This window comes from Dermochelys coriacea, chromosome 8 (genome assembly GCF_009764565.3).
Source record: "Dermochelys coriacea isolate rDerCor1 chromosome 8, rDerCor1.pri.v4, whole genome shotgun sequence".
Taxonomy (NCBI): Eukaryota; Metazoa; Chordata; order Testudines; family Dermochelyidae; genus Dermochelys; species Dermochelys coriacea.
The window spans coordinates 7,520,686-7,539,899 of NC_050075.1; the positions used below are offsets into that span (position 1 = coordinate 7,520,686).

The window sequence follows — 19,214 nt, forward strand, 5'->3', positions numbered from 1 at the left end:
TTCTATGTATATCCATGTCCTCCTATGTAGACAAGTCAAGAATTCAAGCTTTAGCATCAGTATTGCTGATTTTTAGTTGTCAAATAGCTCTAAACTGCTATTCGAAATAGCAAATAGCTCCCCATATGTAGGTGAGAAGCTTTCATATTGGAAGTCACTGTTGTGGAAGTTCTTTACATTTCCAAAGTTTTAGCCTGGTTATGAAACATGGTCAAGATCCTGTCTATGCTAGAAACTGGAATGCTACTGTAGTTTCTTGACTGTTTGTAGCTTCAGTAGATAAGACGAAACACTAACCTTTGTGTAGTAACTTGACATACTGAATATTACATATTCGCTTATGATCTCCTGAGCCTATGAAATGCAGATGCCTGTGGTTAATTAATATTTCCTACATGTTTTGAGAACTGCACCCCAAAACACACAACTTATGGGGGAAAACGCATTAGTCTGTACACTTTTAATTGAGAATACTGAATGTGGTAGAAGCCAACAAGTTTCTTCAACCATCTTATGGAAATGTAGGGTTTTTCCTTCTCCTTCAGGATGTTTTGCATGAAGTAAAACCCTATTTAAACAAGATTTAGCAATAGAAATTTTTTTTAAATAGTATGCACTGTATATCTACTCTTAAATTGCACAAAAGGTAATCTAAATGGGTACCATCTGTCAGACCTAGACACTAGTGTCAAAGTATGTGGTGGTGGTAATCTTCTCGGGTATCTCAGCCCTTTCCTACTCCCACGACCCCAGCTGTTAACTTCACTAGAATCCTAGGTGTCCTACCTACACAAAGGTATCTGTATGGGTATCTGCTTTGAAGGGATATTGCTGCTGTTCTGGGCAAACAGTTTTAGGATCAGGTTTTTCCTGTATCCCTTTTAGAACTTAAATTTCTTCTGGAGGTGTATCCACAAAAACACAACTAACAGTTGCCTCAACCCATACTTGCATCTTCCACCCCTAGGTAGGTAGTCTGCTCTTGTGGTAAATCTCTTTAAAATGTTCTCACCTCCTTCCAAGGCTATGTCTACACTAGCCATTTCTTCAGAAAATCTTCCCACTGTTACTAACATGGCACAGATGTAAAAAATATGGTGGTTAAAATGTTGGCAGCTGTCTGGTGCCTTGTGTATACTATTACTTGAACCGTGGCTACCACCAGTGGAGCTGCAATGATGGGACCTTTTCAGAAAAAGGTTAGTGAAGCCAGGAGGACAATAAATGGTTTTGCTAAAGGTGTTGCCTTGAAAACAGTTCATCAGAATTGACTGAACAGTCTGTTGCTGTGGGATCTTGGTGTCACCAAAATGGCAGAATGAAGTGAAAGTATAGTATACTTCATGTACGCTTATAGCCACCTTTAGCCACATGAGGCAGAAGCAGCAATGTCCTCTGAAAAGATGTGAGGCACAGAAGCTTGAAGCACAAGCAGCAGTGAGGGGAGTATGGCCACAGGAACCAATCACTGCCAACAGAACCAATTCTTTTATTTGTTTCTGTCCATAGGGAGGTGAAGTGAGGTGGAGGCCACTGGGTATAAACCTAGGGGTGAGATGATGTGGTTAATGTGTTGGAGTTGCATTCACTGATGGGGAAAAAAAATCAAATTTATAGATGAAAGGTTAAAAGCAGCAGATGTGTGGATGAGGTTTGAAGAGCAAACAGCATTGAGGGTGCTAGATACCAAAAACACTTTCGGGAAGATAAAAATTTGAGGACTGGGTTGTAATGTAAAGGCAATGAGACTGAATGCAACACATTTCTTACCCTTTATTTTATCCTAGTCATTTGTCTCCTTAAATTGCAAGTTCTGGGGCAAGAAGTGACCTGTTGTGTATGTGAAGCACCTAGCATACTTCTGGGTACTTGCATTAACATTTTCTAACTTGAGTAGTTGGTAGAGGAAAAGGGTCAAACTTCCTCAAAGTAGCAGCAGTACCTGACATCTGTTCCATCAAATAAACATAAATGAAGAGCTTTTGTCTGCAGGTTCCTAAACATCTGCATTTTAATCCACTTGTCCTCTAGTCGTATTAACCATAGACCTGCATATGGTATAGTTTCATTACAATATTTGCAAAAAGAAAAGGAGTACTTGTGGCACCTTAGAGACTAACAAATTTATTTGAGCATAAGCTTTCGTGAGCTACAGCTTACTTAGCTCACAAAAGCTTATGCTCAGATAAATTTGTTAGTCTCTAAGGTGCCACAAGTACTCTTTTTCTTTTTGCGAATACAGACTAACACAGCTGCTACTCTGAAACCTGTCATTTCAATATTTGTCTTGCTTGCTGGGGAGGTGGTGTGGCCAGGGGACTTCAGAAAAGTTCCCTTTAATGCTCTATGCATGTGCAAATAAGACTTTACTTTGCATGTTTAAAGCATCTGCGATATCTCTCTAAATCTGTAATAGCCTTTCATATTACTTGAACAAATTCATTTTCTACCCCCTCGGCTCAACAGCTGTGTTTGTGCTCTGTTCTGAGTGGTATAATGCTAGTTCAGAAAGCTGTCCTTCACAATAAAGCGATTGATCCTCCCATGGACAGTGCACAGTGTTTGTCATTTATTTTCCTGTGTATTGAAATGCTTTTAGAAGTACTCACGTGACCATAGGAGTACTTGTGGCACCTTAGAGACTAACAAATTTATTAGAGCATAAGCTTTCGTGAGCTACAGCTCACTTCATCGGATGCATTTGGTGGAAAAAACAGAGGAGAGATTTATATATATACACACACACACACACACAGAGAGAACATGAAACAATGGGTTTATCATACACACTGTAAGGAGAGTGATCACTTAAGATAAGCGATGGGTTATAACCCATGCGATGGGTACCCGCATGGCCCCACAGTATGCCAACATTTTTATGGCTGACTTAGAACAACGCTTCCTCAGCTCTCGTCCCCTAATGCCCCTACTCTACTTGCGCTACATTGATGACATCTTCATCATCTGGACCCATGGAAAAGAAGCTCTTGAGGAATTCCACCATGATTTCAACAATTTCCATCCCACCATCAACCTCAGCCTGGACCAGTCCACACAAGAGATCCACTTCCTGGACACTACTGTGCTAATAAGCGATGGTCACATAAACACCACCCTATATCGGAAACCTACTGACCGCTATTCCTACCTACATGCGTCTAGCTTTCATCCAGATCATACCACTCGATCCATTGTCTACAGCCAAGCGCTACGATATAACCGCATTTGCTCCAACCCCTCAGACAGAGACAAACACCTACAAGATCTCTATTATGCATTCCTACAACTACAATACCCACCTGCTGAAGTGAAGAAACAGATTGACAGAGCCAGAAGAGTACCCAGAAGTCACCTACTACAGGACAGGCCCAACAAAGAAAACAACAGATCGCCACTAGCCATCACCTTCAGCCCCCAACTAAAACCTCTCCAACGCATCATCAAGGATCTACAACCTATCCTGAAGGACGAGCCATCGCTCTCTCAGATCTTGGGAGATAGACCAGTCCTTGCTTACAGACAGCCCCCCAATCTGAAGCAAATACTCACCAGCAACCACACACCACACAACAGAACCACTAACCCAGGAACCTATCCTTGCAACAAAGCCCGTTGCCAACTCTGTCCACATATCTATTCAGGGGACACCATCATAGGGCCTAATCACATCAGCCACACAATCAGAGGCTCGTTCACCTGCGCATCTACCAATGTGATATATGCCATCATGTGCCAGCAATGCCCCTCTGCCATGTACATTGGCCAAACTGGACAGTCTCTACGCAAAAGAATGAATGGACACAAATCAGACGTCAAGAATTATAACATTCAAAAACCAGTTGGAGAACACTTCAATCTCTCTGGTCACTCGATCACAGACCTAAGAGTGGCTATACTTCAACAAAAAAGCTTCAAAAACAGACTCCAAGGAGAGACTGCTGAATTGGAATTAATTTGCAAACTGGATACAATTAACTTAGGCTTGAATAGAGACTGGGAATGGATGAGTCATTACACAAAGTAAAACTATTTCCCCATGGTATTTCTCCCTCCCACCCCACCCCCCACTGTTCCTCTGATATTCTTGTTAACTGCTGGAATTAGCCTACCTTGCTTGTCACCATGAAAGGTTTTCCTCCTTCCCCCCCCCCCCCTGCTGCTGGTGATGGCTTATCTTAAGTGATCACTCTCCTTACAGTGTGTATGATAAACCCATTGTTTCATGTTCTCTGTGTGTGTGTATATAAATCTCTCCTCTGTTTTTTCCACCAAATGCATCCGATGAAGTGAGCTGTAGCTCACGAAAGCTTATGCTCTAATAAATTTGTTAGTCTCTAAGGCGCCACAAGTACTCCTTTTCTTTTTGCGAATACAGACTAACACGGCTGCTACTCTGAAACCTGTCACATGACCATGTAAGTGTGGAATTTTTTTGCTGTTGTAATGCAAGAATGGAGAAATCTGGCTTCTGTAAAGACTGTCTGTCTCATTCCAAAGCTCACTGTTTCCTGGTACTGAAAACTTCATTATGACAATTACATCTGCCACTGTATACGTTTTCTGCTCTGATAATTGAAATAAACTCTGCCCATCTTACAAGTGGAATAAGTAGCGGGGAGTGGGGAGGAAAGCTTTGTCAGGAGGTTTTAGGTGCAAATGCCCTGATGACACATTACCATCAGGTAGTTAGGGTGGCAAGTAATGGCCACTCTTTAAAACTCTACAATGCTTATTTTAAAGAACAAGACTAAATAGATGAATGTTCCCCTTTTTAAAATCCATTGTAACACACAAACTACTGATTCACAAAAAGAAAAGGAGTGCTTGTGGCACCTTAGACTAACTAACAAATTTATTTGAGCATAAACTTTCGTGCTCAAATAAACTTGTTAGTCTCTAAGGTGCCACAAGTACTCCCTTTCTTTTTGTGAATACAGACTAACACGGCTGCTACTCTGAAACTACTGATTGTTTTTATTAAGTTGCCACCATGGAAGGACTGTTGTTACCAAACTTAAATGGTGTCAGCCTACTCTTTTTTTTTTTTTTTTTTTTTAAATGGGTTTTGCAAGTCAGATATTCACAAGCATTTATCTGCCTCTCGCCATGTCCTCACCAGGCACCGACTTATTCAGTCAGATGCTTATGGACGCTCCAGGATGTCAGCTGAGAATTTATCAGACAGTAGACTTTTACTAGCTCTCCTTTGGTGTCAGGACTCTTTTATTGCTAGCACTAAGATAAGGACATAGAAATTGCGATACTGGATTAAATCTGACCCATGGTCTGTCTAATATAGTAGCCTGATTCCTGCAGTGGCCAATCCAATAAGTTTCAAAAGAAGATTCAGTAGCCTTAGAAGAAAGTAAAAGTAGAAAACCTGAGACTGCTGAAGGGACAGTGGAATATATGAGAGAAAATGAGGATTCTTTTTTGAAATAGCTGTCTACCTGTTTTCTTAATCTTGTTTAGATTAACTAGGAGTGAACACAGTCACTCTGTGATAATCCAGTGAATATAAAATTTTGGTAGTAGACAAAACTTAATCTCACATAATTTAATAAGGGGAAAAATGCTTGGTCTGAGTTCCACTATTTCTTCTCTATCAGTTTCTTCTTCCTTATCAGTTTCTCCTTCCTCTTCCCCCCCATTGCTTTTCAGTTCTTTCTTTTCTTTAGTTCGTTTTATCACTTTTCGGTTTGTTTCCCCTCTATCAAATAATGATAAAAAATTGTGTAATGGTATTCAGCAGAGCGTTAACCCCCATACATTTACAGCCAGGCCAGCTGACTCGTATTTAATATAGGAAAAGCTGCACGAATATGAAATACAAGAATCGTTTAAATTAAATGTTGGCATCTGTGAGTGTTGCATCCTAGATCTAGTGTCTGTCCCGAGTTCACAGCCTGTGGCTGGTTTTAGTGAAAATCCAGTTGTCTTTTTCCTGGAGAATAGCTTTGTTCTTGGCTGACTAAAATGTTGGCTCTCATTCACATTTTGGGATGTGACTTCACTGTTAATACATACATTTATTTCTATAGATACTTTCAAAATGTTATGTTCAGTATTTCAGAGGTTTTTCTTCCACTCTTTTGAAGCTGTGTAAGATGTGAAGCATTTGATAGACTTTTTCTCCCCTTCTCCATGGGTTAATCAGCTTTGTTAGTGTTAGCATACTAAAGAACTTTCCATCTTACAATTTTCACTAATTAAAACATACAGAAAATTTTCACTCATAAGTACACAACCTGTTTTCCTTTTTTCTTAGTTTTCTTTTTTGGGTTTTGTAGAGTCAGAAACATTAGTAGTGGTTTCTGTCTGTTTACCTTTGAATCATTCTAGGTGTAAATTATATTGCGGTAGTGGCAAGGAAACCCCAGTAATGGACCAGACCCCTTGTGCTAGGCATTGTACAAACACATGACCAAGACAGGCTGTCATCACTTTAGGGCAAAGACTAAGTAAAGGCTTCTGCAGTTGATTGAGAGAGAAGCGGGCTAAGCTAATGAGATCTTAGTCAGTTGTGCTTTGCCGATTTTCTCCATAAATAACTTTTGTATTGAAACACTAGTTTGGCTATTGCTAGCTGATACTCTGATGCACTAGAGTGATTTCAGGATGGCAGTATGTAACTAATTGGGACACATAGCAAGACAGGGTTCTCGGGCAGGGGTTTCCAAATTGTGGTACATGAGCTTAATGTTCCATCAACTCTCTTCACAGCAACTCTTTTTAAGAAGAGTATGAGACCTGCTGTTCTAGTGAAAACACTGAGCATAAATAAATGGTCTGCTCTTGATCATCGTGTGTCATCTATGAGCCTTATTGTTCAGGGTTTCAGAAATACTTAGTATATGCAGCACTGATGTGTTAACAGAGGATTCCTCAGCCCAGGGACAGGTGGCTCTTGTCTTGTACTAATCTCAGCTGCAGGTACGGACTAGGCCACTCCTGTACAGGGTAGGAAGCCAATTAATTCCCTGTTCATAGAATTAAGGAGTTAAGGTGCTGACTGGGAATGGAGATACTGAAATAGAGGGTTTGGGCTTTCTGCTCTTTTAATTTCTTCAATCCCTATCATCTAGTAAATATCACAGCAAATAGTTTGTACATTTTCATGTGAAACTGAAACACTCAATCTTCCCCAAGAATTGAGGGAATGCTGGTACAGCAACAATCTACAGTGGATCTTCTGTGAATCTCTGGTGCTCTACTATTCAAATTAATTTTCTATAACTTGTGTTGGTTTCTATTTGTTTAAAGCTTCAGGTGAGTTATGTCTATTTTCCTTTAAAAATACTCTGTTCCGAATGAAACACTGGATTTTGCCTATTTTACGGTTGGTTTTTTAAATGTGGTGGTTTGATTACACTCCTTCCACACTACTCATTTAAAATATTATAAACTGTTAAGCAATTAGGTCTTGTGGGGTTTTTTTTGTTTTGTTTGTTTGTTTGTTTGTTTGTTTGTTGTGGGAACCCTCTTGTTTGTTCTTGATGGGCTATGGAATTTGTTTTCAAGTAATTACCATGTACATCAATTCTCATGGTAGGGCTTTTCTTCTGAGTCTGGGGGCAGGTACCATTCTGTTAACTATGCTTATGACATTGAGAAGCTCATTAGGACAATTTCTTTGAGAGCTGTACATAGTGAGTCTAAGCATGATCCATCATTACACTTTCCTGTTCAATTACTGGTTTTCTTAATAGGGAGTTCAGGGCTTAGGAGAGTTGTTAAATGTGTTCTCTGACGGCTGCTACTCTGAAACCATTCTATAGAGAAACATTATATGTTCTCTCTTCCAGCCAGAAAGCAGGAGGTAAAAAGATTGCACTTTTTTAATCTAAAGCAAGCCCTTCTTCCTTCATACTAGTGTAAAAAAACTGTTCCCTGCTTTTCTACAGCAAGAAGAAAGGGAGACAAAAAAGATATAGATGAAGAGAAGCTGTTTGGAGAAACAGGTCTCTCCATCTGAGCCATGTATTCTCTCAATTTGTAGAGGCTCTTGACATGTAAGTGTACTTCCCTCATGCTGTCCCTCTGGGCTATCTAGCATTCCTCCCTCCCCCACCTCTTCCATCCTTTACACAGCTTTCCAGACTGTTGTTGGGGAGGCAATTTTGAGCCTACTAATTTACTTACTCTGACCCCCACCACCTCTTCTGCTTGTCTCTTTTCTTTCTACGGGAGCTCCATTTCCTGCTCTTTAGCTGTTTCCACCACATATAGGGGCTCTGTCTAATCTGAGCCAGCAGCTCTGACTGTACAGCTGATAGGCCCTTCATCTAATCCTCTGCTTTCTGCTGAATCTTGACATTTGTTCATTTCCCCCATTCTCCATCCCAACTTATTCCTTGCTTTCCATTACTCCAGAGTGACCTGGCCAGAAACTTACTTTTGCTACTTCACTATTGGAGTCCCTCTTCCATAGCTCTCTGTCCTTCTTGCCGTGGCTTACCTAGGGGTTCACCAAAGGAGTCAGACCATTTTAGGGGAACCCTGCTTCTTTCCAGAGCAGCTGCTTCTCAACTATGTGTACACTAAGGCAATGTCTATCAGGACTAATTCCTTAGCTGGCAACAGAAGCCTCATAGTACTGGATTCCCTAGACTAGTCAGAGTGATCCTAAAACTATCTCCAAAGGGGGCACAAAGAAAAGAACTTGATACCTCAAGGCAGTCAAGACCATTGAAGGGTAATTCTTTTTTCCTTAGCTTTTCCTTCAGATGGACCACACCAAGAATAATCCATCATTTCTGAAGATTCTCACCCCTCTTCTAAGGTCCCTTTTATGCAGATTACCAAACTGTTCCACACATGATGAAGTTTGAAAGGTCATGGCTGATTTCCTAGGCTTCCTACCTGATGCTGTAACATGGGAAAGAGATAAGACACATGATGAGAAAATTACTTATTGGTAATCTTGATTTGTCTTTCTCTTCTTCACTCCATGGCTTTTCCTGGTCTAGAAATATTCAGTCTGATTAAAAAGAGACAATGCTCTCTTTATGGGCGGTAGTGAATTGCCTAATTGTTTACCTCCTGCTTCCTGATTGCAGTGATTTTCACTGTAGTAACTATAGTAGCGTACTAGATCTGTTACCTCATGGGAAAGCCTTAACAGCTTCATATCTAAATTAAGTGTTTTGCCTGGAAATTTTGTTGCTCATTTGAGCTGGGAGCTTGACAACTTCAGTCACTTCATCTGATTCAATGACATTGCAGGGGGAGTTTGCCATATTCCCTGCGTTACTTAAATTTTATAGGGCTACAACTTGGTAGGTGTCCACAAAGTACATGCAATTAACTATCTGCTTCCCTCCCTCTTCAGATATTTTATAGGCCCCCAACAGATTGCTGCCACAGTTGACACTGTGGTGCCCCCTGAAGGGGAGAACTGAGAATTACTTTTTCTCCCTTAATTACTTGGCTTCCTGAGATGTAATTATTCTTTAAAACGCATGTCACTTTACATCGATGATACCTATGAAGTTCTGTAACAAAACAAAAACCCTAATAAATGCCATTTATTTCCTATAGAAGTGAAAATTTCTAGTGGGATTTCTGTGGAATAGTATTTAAATTCCAGGAGAAAAAATATCTGCTCTGGTCTCATGACTGAAGTTTGCAGGCTATCATACATGGATAAGAAATGTACCTTTTTACACTAGTTCAGTACACACTCAGTATGAAAAAACAGCACCCATGACAATCTATAAATCGGTAGCATTCAAATACCTGGTAGCACTGTGGAAACTTAACATCACAATTCAGAGATCTGTCTTCAGTACAAGCCATGAATGCTAAACAGCCACAAGGTGTTGAGGAGGGCTAGATGGATCCTTTAAGATAAGTCATCAAACATCTGTGTAATAAAACTTTGGTGTGAACAGCATGTGCCATGTTAATTTTAGATATAAAATGAGTGGATTTTTTCTTTTATCTGTCTTTTGTAGGAACTGGAGACATTGTTGCTGTCATGATTACAGAGTCCAAGGTAAAGGAGATCCTAAATTACTTGGAAAAGAACATCTCTGTCCTGATGGCAATAGCAGTTGGAGCCCGTGTTCCTCCAAAGAATTTTAGTCGTGGCTCTCTAGTCTTTGTGTCAATATCATTCATCGTTTTGATGATAATTTCATCAGCATGGTTAATATTTTACTTCATCCAGAAGATCAGGTACACAAATGCACGTGACAGGAACCAGGTAAGATGCCCCTTGCTTCTCTCTATTTTAGATGTTTTTATTTTTATATTTTGCTGAAGTTAACTATCAGATCATATACATAGTAATTATACTATGCTATTAACAATGAATTCTGTATTCCGAAAGAGAGTATATCAATGGAGGAAAATTTTATCTAGCAGATGCTTGCTATGATGAATAACAGTCATAGAAAATCTCCATACAAAAAAACAGGAAGGAATACTATTCGATACTATGTTACTCTAGTTGATTGTCATTGCACGTTCTTTATTATTGGGCCACAAACTGAAGTGTGATTGACTTTTTCAAATCATTAGTCTGAGAAAGTAAATCCTGGGTTTTTAGATATCCATCACTCTCTTAGCCTGAGAAATTTAAAGTGAACTGCTCGAGCTGTGCGTAATAGGATATAATGAATATCCTAAAGAAAGAATGCCATCTCCTTATGATTATTCTTTAGTTTCTTGAATCTGCTCATTAATGTATATGGGATTATTTAAAGTGAGAAATTCCTTCCTTTAGAACTCTAAACAAAAATGAGCCAGTGTTATAAACTGATGTGCAGTGCAATAAAATATTTTCTGCTGCTGCTTCAAGTAGTGTCTCTATGGGTGCTCTACTGTAGTTGTATCTGCGACCCGACACTGCTGATCGGAGAACTTTGGTAGCAGTGTTTGTTCAGCCTGCGCATGCGCTGTGCCCTTGTGTGCTGCCATGAGCCAAACCAGCACTGTGCAGGCAAACCCTCCTCATTTCCTTTTCAACTGCCCCAGTGAGAGACGGAGCTTTAGCTATTCGTTGGTGGATCATTAATCTCTTTAGAAGTACTAATCTTTAGCTTTTTTAAGCTTCTTTTCTTTCTTTACTCCATTTATCTTTTATTTGGCCGTTGCCCAAAACAAAAAAGACTTCCCTCTACTTCTAAGGGAGGTGAATCCAAAGAGATGTCCATGAGCCACTCACACAAGGCCTCTAAGAAAAGGACCATGAGTCCCCACAAAGACCCCTGATCGAGGCAAAGACTATCTCCAGCTTGATTGTCTGTACTGATTGCATGAAAGCTTTCTAAATCCACTACCCAGTACTGCCCCAACAGAGCGTGTGGGGTTGCCTAAGGACACAATGGGCACAGGCAAGGAACCATCAGTACTGTCAGGTGCGACATACATAGAAAATCCACCTGGTATGGACATAAACATCATACCGCCTGTGGCACGCCAAGCCTGGATGGACCATACTACCAGGATCATATGACTGACTCCTTTGGTGCAGGCATCTCAGTTCTGACAACCACCACTGGTTACCAACACCATCTGCACCACCAGTCTTCTGCTACGCGATGGACCTCTTGGTGTCTGATGTGCTGGATTCGCCTCTGGTCAATACTGGGGCCCCTCTACCAAGTTCACCCAGAGCTCCTGACTCACCAACAACCTCCTGTCATGCATTACCCTTCTCATCCACTGAGTCAGAAAGTGAGCAAGAGGACTTGGTTTCCCATTGCTCTTCTCACCTTCTGTATAGTGCCCAGTTCCACCGTGGATCACAAACATACCATCCACCTGATCCACAGCCTCCCTCGTATGGACAGCCTTGGTACCAACCACCTGGTCCCTCCCCACCCTCGCAATGGCCCTACTGTGATCCCTGACAGGCTCAAAGACAAACATGCCTCCCATAGCTCTAGTGTGGCCTATCAACAACTGAGGAGACATCCTCCTTCAGCTGCTGCATCGAGGGCATCTGAGCTCCCTGAACTGACGGGGGAGGAACAAGAGGCTGAAGCCAAGGAGGAAGTTACCCCTCAGGCTAATTTCTCATTGTCATCACCAGATGAGACAGTGACGCTCCCTCCACCATCAATGGCAGATGACTTTAAACTATTTCAGGACCTGGCCCAGGTGGCAGAGGCACTACAGATGCCACTACAGGAGGTGACAGAGTCACACCACAAACTATTGGACATTTTACATTCTTCTGCCTTGTCCAGAGTAGCACTCTTGGACCCTGCCAAAATCATATGGCAGACCCCCACATGGGTCCTGCCAACATGTATGTAGGCCAATAAAAAATATTACGTGCCAGCGAAAGACAGTTTCTCTTCTCCTACCCACCTCCCAATTCGATCATAGTGGATGTGGTTAACTCAGAAGGCCCCAGCACCATTTCACATCCAACCCTACATTTGAATCACCCTCTTGAAATAGTAATAGTCTAATAATGTGATCACAGTCAAAAAGAGAATTAAAAGTATTTGGCATGCTCTAAGTAGACCTCAGAATCATAGAAAGAAAGATAGGACTGGAAGGGACCTCAAGAGATCATTAAGTCCAGTCCCCTGCATTAAGACAGGACCAAGTATACCTAGACCATCCCAGACAGGTGTTTGTCTAACCTGTTCCTAAAAGGTCCCAATGATAGGGATTCCACAGTCTCCCTTTGCGCATGTCCACTTCACATTATAAGCCCAGGGTTAGTGGGACTGGAATCCGCTGACCTGTTAGAGAACCCAGGACTTGAGCGTCTATGCTGATTGTTAACCCCGTGTTCAGATTTTCTAACCTGGGCTCAAACCTGGGGCTCTGGCAGCCACACAGCAGCACGCAGACCTGAGTCAAACCAACCGTACCCCAGATTCCCAAGCACTCTCCCGAAATGTGGCCTCTCTAGCCCTTTGACCATGGTGCATAGTTGAAAACTTTACTGCCCACGTTGCATGTTTCAGGAAGATTGAACAGCCTACCAACACATCCTGTTGAGTAATCACTTTGCTGTGTGTGCTTCCAGCTATCAGAGCGAGCAACATGGAGGAGGTGCCTCTTGAAGAACTTCCCTTGACTGGGCTTTCACCCTTGTCTCATGAAACAGGCAGAGCTCCTGTGACATGCTGGTGGACGTTTCTGCAGTGTTTTCTGACCCACCAAAGGCACTTGACATACCTTATGATGAAGAAGAAGGCGTACCCAGGCATTGTAGACTCAAAACTGTCCGATGCTGTTCATGACACTCTGTCTAGCTGCTGATGCCCCATATGTAGACCAGCACTTCTGGAACAGTGCCACAAGCAAGACCGGTGGGATCACATCGTCATGCAATTGGATTAAATGTGATCTAATCTAAGGCACTAAGGGCCTAATTTTCATCAGATAGTCTCCGTATATGCTTGAGCTCTTCGGGTGCACTAGGACCTGTGTATACGCAGGATGGATTTTCTCATCTCGTGTGTGCAAGGATGTGCACCTGCAGTTACACATGCCTAAGCAGAAAATGAGTTGAGGTTCAATTGAAAATCAAGCCCTGATGCTTCCCCAAGAGTAACTAGCTAATTTCATCTGATTTCAGGGCATCTCATCAAGTTAGTGTGGTGTTCTATTTCAGTCAAATGTAGCATGTGTGTACTAGGAGTTCCCAAGAAGTTCCTTGGTTCTAAGGATTGCTGGTCATCTGCTGAGCTATTGTAGGGTCATTGCAGGCCTGATAGTCACATAGCACTCTCTCCTCATTTGCAACTACTAAATAGCTTTTTTTAAAAAATAGCAAAACGGTATTGCTTTTCTAATATTATTCTTCCTTGTAAGCAATTGCTGGTGATGCCACAGAGCTGTTATGAGATTGCAGATAGAATGGTTGGTAATTCATGAGACACTGTAAGACATTATCCTCCTTATGAAAAAGTTTTGTGATCACAGTTCTACTGGACTTAAAAGTCCAGAGATGCAGCTGGACAGAATTCTCTACATTAACCATTACAGAATGACTTGAAGAATGATGGTAGTTGGTAAATTAAAAACAGAATTTACTGCCCACGTCATTAAGAGATGTGATTATGTAGGCTCAGTGTCTGATTTGACATTCTGAAAGCTGCCTGAGGACATTCAGACCAAGAAATGAGTCATTAAACGTCCAGTCCTCTGGGGAGTTGAGTGCTTCAGCTTTTACTAACTTCATTGGGTCCTGTAGTCAGCACCTGACAGTGATTTTCTGTAGTTCCAAAAAGCTGATCCTGAAACAGTTTATTTTTAAGAAAATGTAGCCCTTATTTACTATCCTAGTTAGTGGACTGAGAACTGATTAATTTCATAATGCACTACACTTCTACAGTGCACTCTGGATAGATAGTCAAAGTTCACTCCAAACACTAAGGAATTAATCCTGTAATGTTCCTGTGAGTTAAATAAGTATCCCCATTTTCTAGCTAAAGAAACTGAGGCACAGAGAGACTAAGTGATTTGCAGTAACTTCTTGTGTGACCTTTGGGAAAGCCCAGAGTAGTAGACAAACCTATATTGTGCTTGAAGCTATATTAGGGCTTCCTTATAGTGATGGGGGTTCTAAAGAGCTAAGGAAAATATTGCAAACCTAGCTGATGTCAATGCAGAGAAGGATTCTCATGTAGACTTCATGCCACTTAACTGTGCAGAACACCTCTGACTCTTGGTATTTCAAATCTCCATGAACCAACTTAGCCAGTCTTTGAACTTTATTGTGCTATTTCTCTTTCACCAATATTTTGTCTATAGTTGTCTGTCTAAATATGGCTCCACTGTAAGAAATTCCTTAGTCGCTCATGACACTTACTCAGATACTAATTGGACTCTGAAAGTTATGGCTTTGTTAAATGGACATGGGGCCTAACTGCCTAATTTTTCTTCATTTTCTTCCTGCTTCTGTTCCTGTATACTGTCCCATTCTTTCATGGGGAAGGATTAACAAGCCTCAACAAATCCTGCGTACATTCTTCTTGACATTCTCTTATCCTCCACGCTGAGGATAGAATTTGCTCTCTCTGTAGATCTTCAGTTTGTTTTGAAATTCTGAAATTGTTTGGCTATAGTCCCTGCTTAAATCATTTTCAAGAGTCATTTAAATCCATTTATGGTGACTTGCTCTCTGATGCCCCTTTAAATATGTTCCGTTTAAAAAAAGGACTCCTTATGGCTCCTTTTGAAGCTCTAACAGTTCTGCTAAATGCTACTTGAACAGTACCTAAAACAAATGCAAAACTTTTTAAAGCTTCAAAAGTGAGGCTATGTCTACACTGCGCAGCTTTTAGCAACACGGCTGTCGCTACAGCCGTGCCACTAAAAGGTGTGCAGCATAGCCATTGTTTGTCAGCAGGAAAGAGCTCTCCTGCTGACAAAAATCTTCCACGCCCACTGAGTGGTGTTAGCACTGTCAGCAAGAGAGCTCTCCTGCCGACAAAGTGCTGTTCACAAAGTGCTGTTCACACCGGCACTTGCCCTCAAAACTTGTGTCTTTCGGGGGGGGGGTGTTTTTAATATCTCTGAACAACAAAAGTTTTGTCTTTCACTTGCCAGTGTAGACAAAGTCTGACTAAAGATTTCCTTCTCCGTTGTTCCCAGAAATAGTGGTTGGGTGTGGTAGGCCCTATGGAGACCCTGCAAGTTTTCCTGGGATACATCATATTTAGGTGTCTACACTGTAACTGGTACTCATCATGGTCCCTTTGGATGTTAAAAGTAATTAGTACTCCATGGATATTCCTTGAGTGACAAATTGTTCCCCCTGCATCCCATATATTGCTGTAGGCTTCTTCCCAGTGCAGATGCTTTAAAACAGCGGCTCTGTGGGGAAAGTGCTCTTATGACCTTTTTTTACTTTCTTTAGATTTTTTCAAAGGTCAGGAGAAACTTGATGAAATTTTTATGTGGTTTAAAAAGCTCATCTTATTAAAATTTAATAAGGAGGTGGCAGCAGCAAGAGCTCAAATTGAAGTGCTCAGATACATTGTAAAGGAGAAGCTAGAGCTTTTAGTGATGCAGTAACAGCTAATTTCTGAACTGTGCTGTTTTTAAGCTATGTGTAGAAGCACACTAGCCTTTCTACAGAAATCACTGAAAACAGATGCTGTGTTTCTTAAATAAAAAAATATGTCTATATGTTACAGGTGCCTTACAGTTAACCTTGTGCACTTCCACTCGGCCAAAATCATTAAACACCTTTTGTGGTTATTCAGTTTGCCAGTTAGTGATGTCTTTTTCCTTAAGCTAGTATCAGTCATGAGTCTAAAAGCAAAAATTCCGTCTACCCAAGGTGTACAAAAAGCAAGACTGGGACATGCAGGATATTGGTTCATCAGAGGGCTTGTCTACATTAGGAATTTTTGCATCCGTGTAAGCACATGAGTGAAAATCAAAAGTGTAGGTGGTACAGTTTACACTGGTTTCAAAGTGGGGTAAGTTCCACTAGTGCAACACATCTATGCTGTTTATTTTCACATTGGCATAAACCCCTAAAGTACACAACCCCTGAAACTTAATATGATCTCCAAACAGCTAGTAGAGTTACAAGATAGATAAATGTGAAATGTTGTTAAAGATCAAGCTTCTCTGTTAGTTTTGTAGGTGCCCAAGTTAAATATGAACATTTCCAAAAGAAAATGAACTCTTACACATATGTACCTGCACTGAAAGTTATATTATATGTAATTGTCACACGGTTTGAAGGTCCAATCCAGATCAGTGAGAGGTTGTCACTGCCTGCCCTGGGTGCCTGGAATGCCCTGCTGCTGTAGCTCACAACCTGGCACCAGCCGACAAGCCTTCAGGTCACATCCGAAGTGTCTGTGCACTAGACAGCCCTGATCCACAGCTTGTCTACAACCCCTCTCTGGCTTCCACCAACCTTAGTTACAACCAGCAAGGTAACTCCAACACACTCTGGACGTTTCCCAAAATGGTATGCTCTGCAATGTCCAGCCCTTTCGTAGACCATTCAGAGAAAAAATATGGTTTGCTTGTTCCTTTAAAGAGACAAAAGCACATCTGAGCTTATTAACTTACCGGGGTAAATACACCCTACCCAGAAAACACAGCACTGAGTTGGTTTATAGTAAAAATAAAACACATTTAATAACAGAATATAGGTTAAGTGATGCCAAGTAAAAGGAATAGGGTTAGAAAGGAAACGCAAATAAAAGTGAAAACGCTCGTCTAAAACTTCATCTAGTAAGGTACAGGCTTTGTTCAAGATGTTTTCTCTCACCATTCATTCTTCTTTCCAGCCCTAGCTGACTTTCCCTGTCAGGACCTTCTACAGAAGTACAAGATGCTGTCTTTCTAGGTGAAAAATCTTTGCGTAAGCAGGTTTCTCACCGATATTTAGTTTCCAGAGACTTCAAATCCTTCTGTGGTTGAAGGACCCATCTTTCTCAGCTAGCAAGAGCTCTGGCCTCTTGTCTGTCTAGTGATGGTTTCCAAATATGTCTTCTGTCCTTGCTTCTGTCCTCCAAAATGCAGTGACTTTGTTTCAAGAGTAGGATGGCCTCATGTTCTTCTTCCCTGCCTGTGGACTTTCCATCCAACTGTATATAAATAGGGCTTCCATTGTTTTGACTTCACCATGCTTAATTTACATAAGAGTTAGCTACATAGCTGCCTTCTCTCCTTGTTGGGAGGGACCGTGATTGGCCATAGATCTTAAAGCATAATATTTCCTCATATTGTGTTAATACATACATTTCACAATGACATTAATCACCAGTGTGTCATTAGTTTTCAGAAAACAGCTCACTCTGTACACTTTTATAATACAGTATTATTGTACACAATCAGTTTACTCAGTTATTTATTCCTTGAGGTTCAGCCCCACTTCTTTATAGACGGGTAACCCTTTGAAATTGATTCTTTTCAGGATCAGTTCTGTTTTTTTCAAGCTCTGAGGAAAGTGACATGGAGTCTGGTGGTGAAGGACGCTCCATGCTCTCTCATCCCTAGCTGGTGTTTGCTAAAATGCAAATTGTTCTGTTTCCTGTAATCTACCCTCCCCTTGTTAGCATGATAGCCCTGTTTTACTGCTTATATGTAAACGTACCTTCTTTGTCTCTGCCTCATGACCAGGCTGGGCAGAGCAGCAAACCCATTCCTTTCCTTTGTCCAGAGCAGACCTGTTTGCCAATTCCCCTTGACATGCCTGGTTTAAACACATTTTTAGTTATAATCTCAGCATATATCCATAACTCTTAATACACGTTGTGTACACACATCATGAAAGAATATTAATCAGTGAGATCATTTTCAAATATACAAGGCATATTTTATACAAAGTTTACAGTAGTGTGTAAGGTGTGAATACAGGGGTGCTTAGGGTCACAGTAATACCATAACATATACTTACATTCAAAAAGTCTAGATTCAAAGAAAGTTCTTTAGGATACAAAGTTACTTGCACAACGGGACTGAACAAAGGTTTCCAGGGCAATATTAATTCTGGCACTTCCTAAATTTTGAGTGCTTGATTCTGCAATCTTAATGTCCTTTTAATGTAATTTTTGGTGTAATGCCCAGTTAAAATAAAAAATTATATCATGCAGAACCATATGGATCATCAACACCATACATGGGTCATAAATTTGGCATTGGACCTTTAGATTCACAGCACAGTCTCTACCACCTGAGCTGATCAAAGTCATAGGCTGTTATCCTCTATATTGACCAGTCACTAGAAGGGAGATGGGACACATGAGCTTCATAGTTCTTTGCTAATAGCAGAGTAATGTAGAGACCCAGGACTCCTGGGTTCATTTCCAGGCTCTGAAGGGGAGTGTGCTCCAGAGGTAAGACCCTTCTGCCCCTATCTCCCTGTGTGTCTGTCTGCCACACCCTGCTTTCTGCCCCTTCTGGGTCTATCCTCACCCCAGATCCTACCCCTACCATTTCTGATCCCTCTGCATTCTAGTCAGGTTACTTTCTCCTCATCTTCCCTGTATGGTTTCCAGTAAGTGGGAGCATTGAAAATGGGGGAGTTCTCTGTTCAGTGCCAGAGTAGCAGCCAGGAGAAACAGCTGCAGTAAAATCCTGCTCAGACCCTACGCCTGGCGAAGCAGGCTCAGTACATATTTAACTACTGCTTTCGCTGAAGATTCAACTGTAAACAAGTCTCTCCTGAGCATGTGCAAACAGCAATTTTTCTAAGGTTTATAAACTGTCCAAATTTGGGTGGATTTTCACAGGGGTGGCTTAAGACACATCCTCAACACTAGTGGTAA

General features: G+C 41.2%; 1 protein-coding gene across 5 annotated transcripts in view; it reads left to right on the plus strand.

Moving 5' to 3' along the window:
* The window catches only part of RNF130 (ring finger protein 130), a 93,890-nt gene that overhangs the window by 36,241 nt on the left and 38,435 nt on the right, over window positions 1–19,214 (plus strand). For all 5 annotated transcript variants that reach the window (XM_038414108.2, XM_043520504.1, XM_043520503.1 and 2 more), the window contains exon 3: window positions 9,957–10,207. In XM_038414108.2, the coding sequence (XP_038270036.1) occupies window positions 9,957–10,207 (251 nt within the window). The remainder of the gene's footprint in view (window positions 1–9,956; window positions 10,208–19,214) is intronic.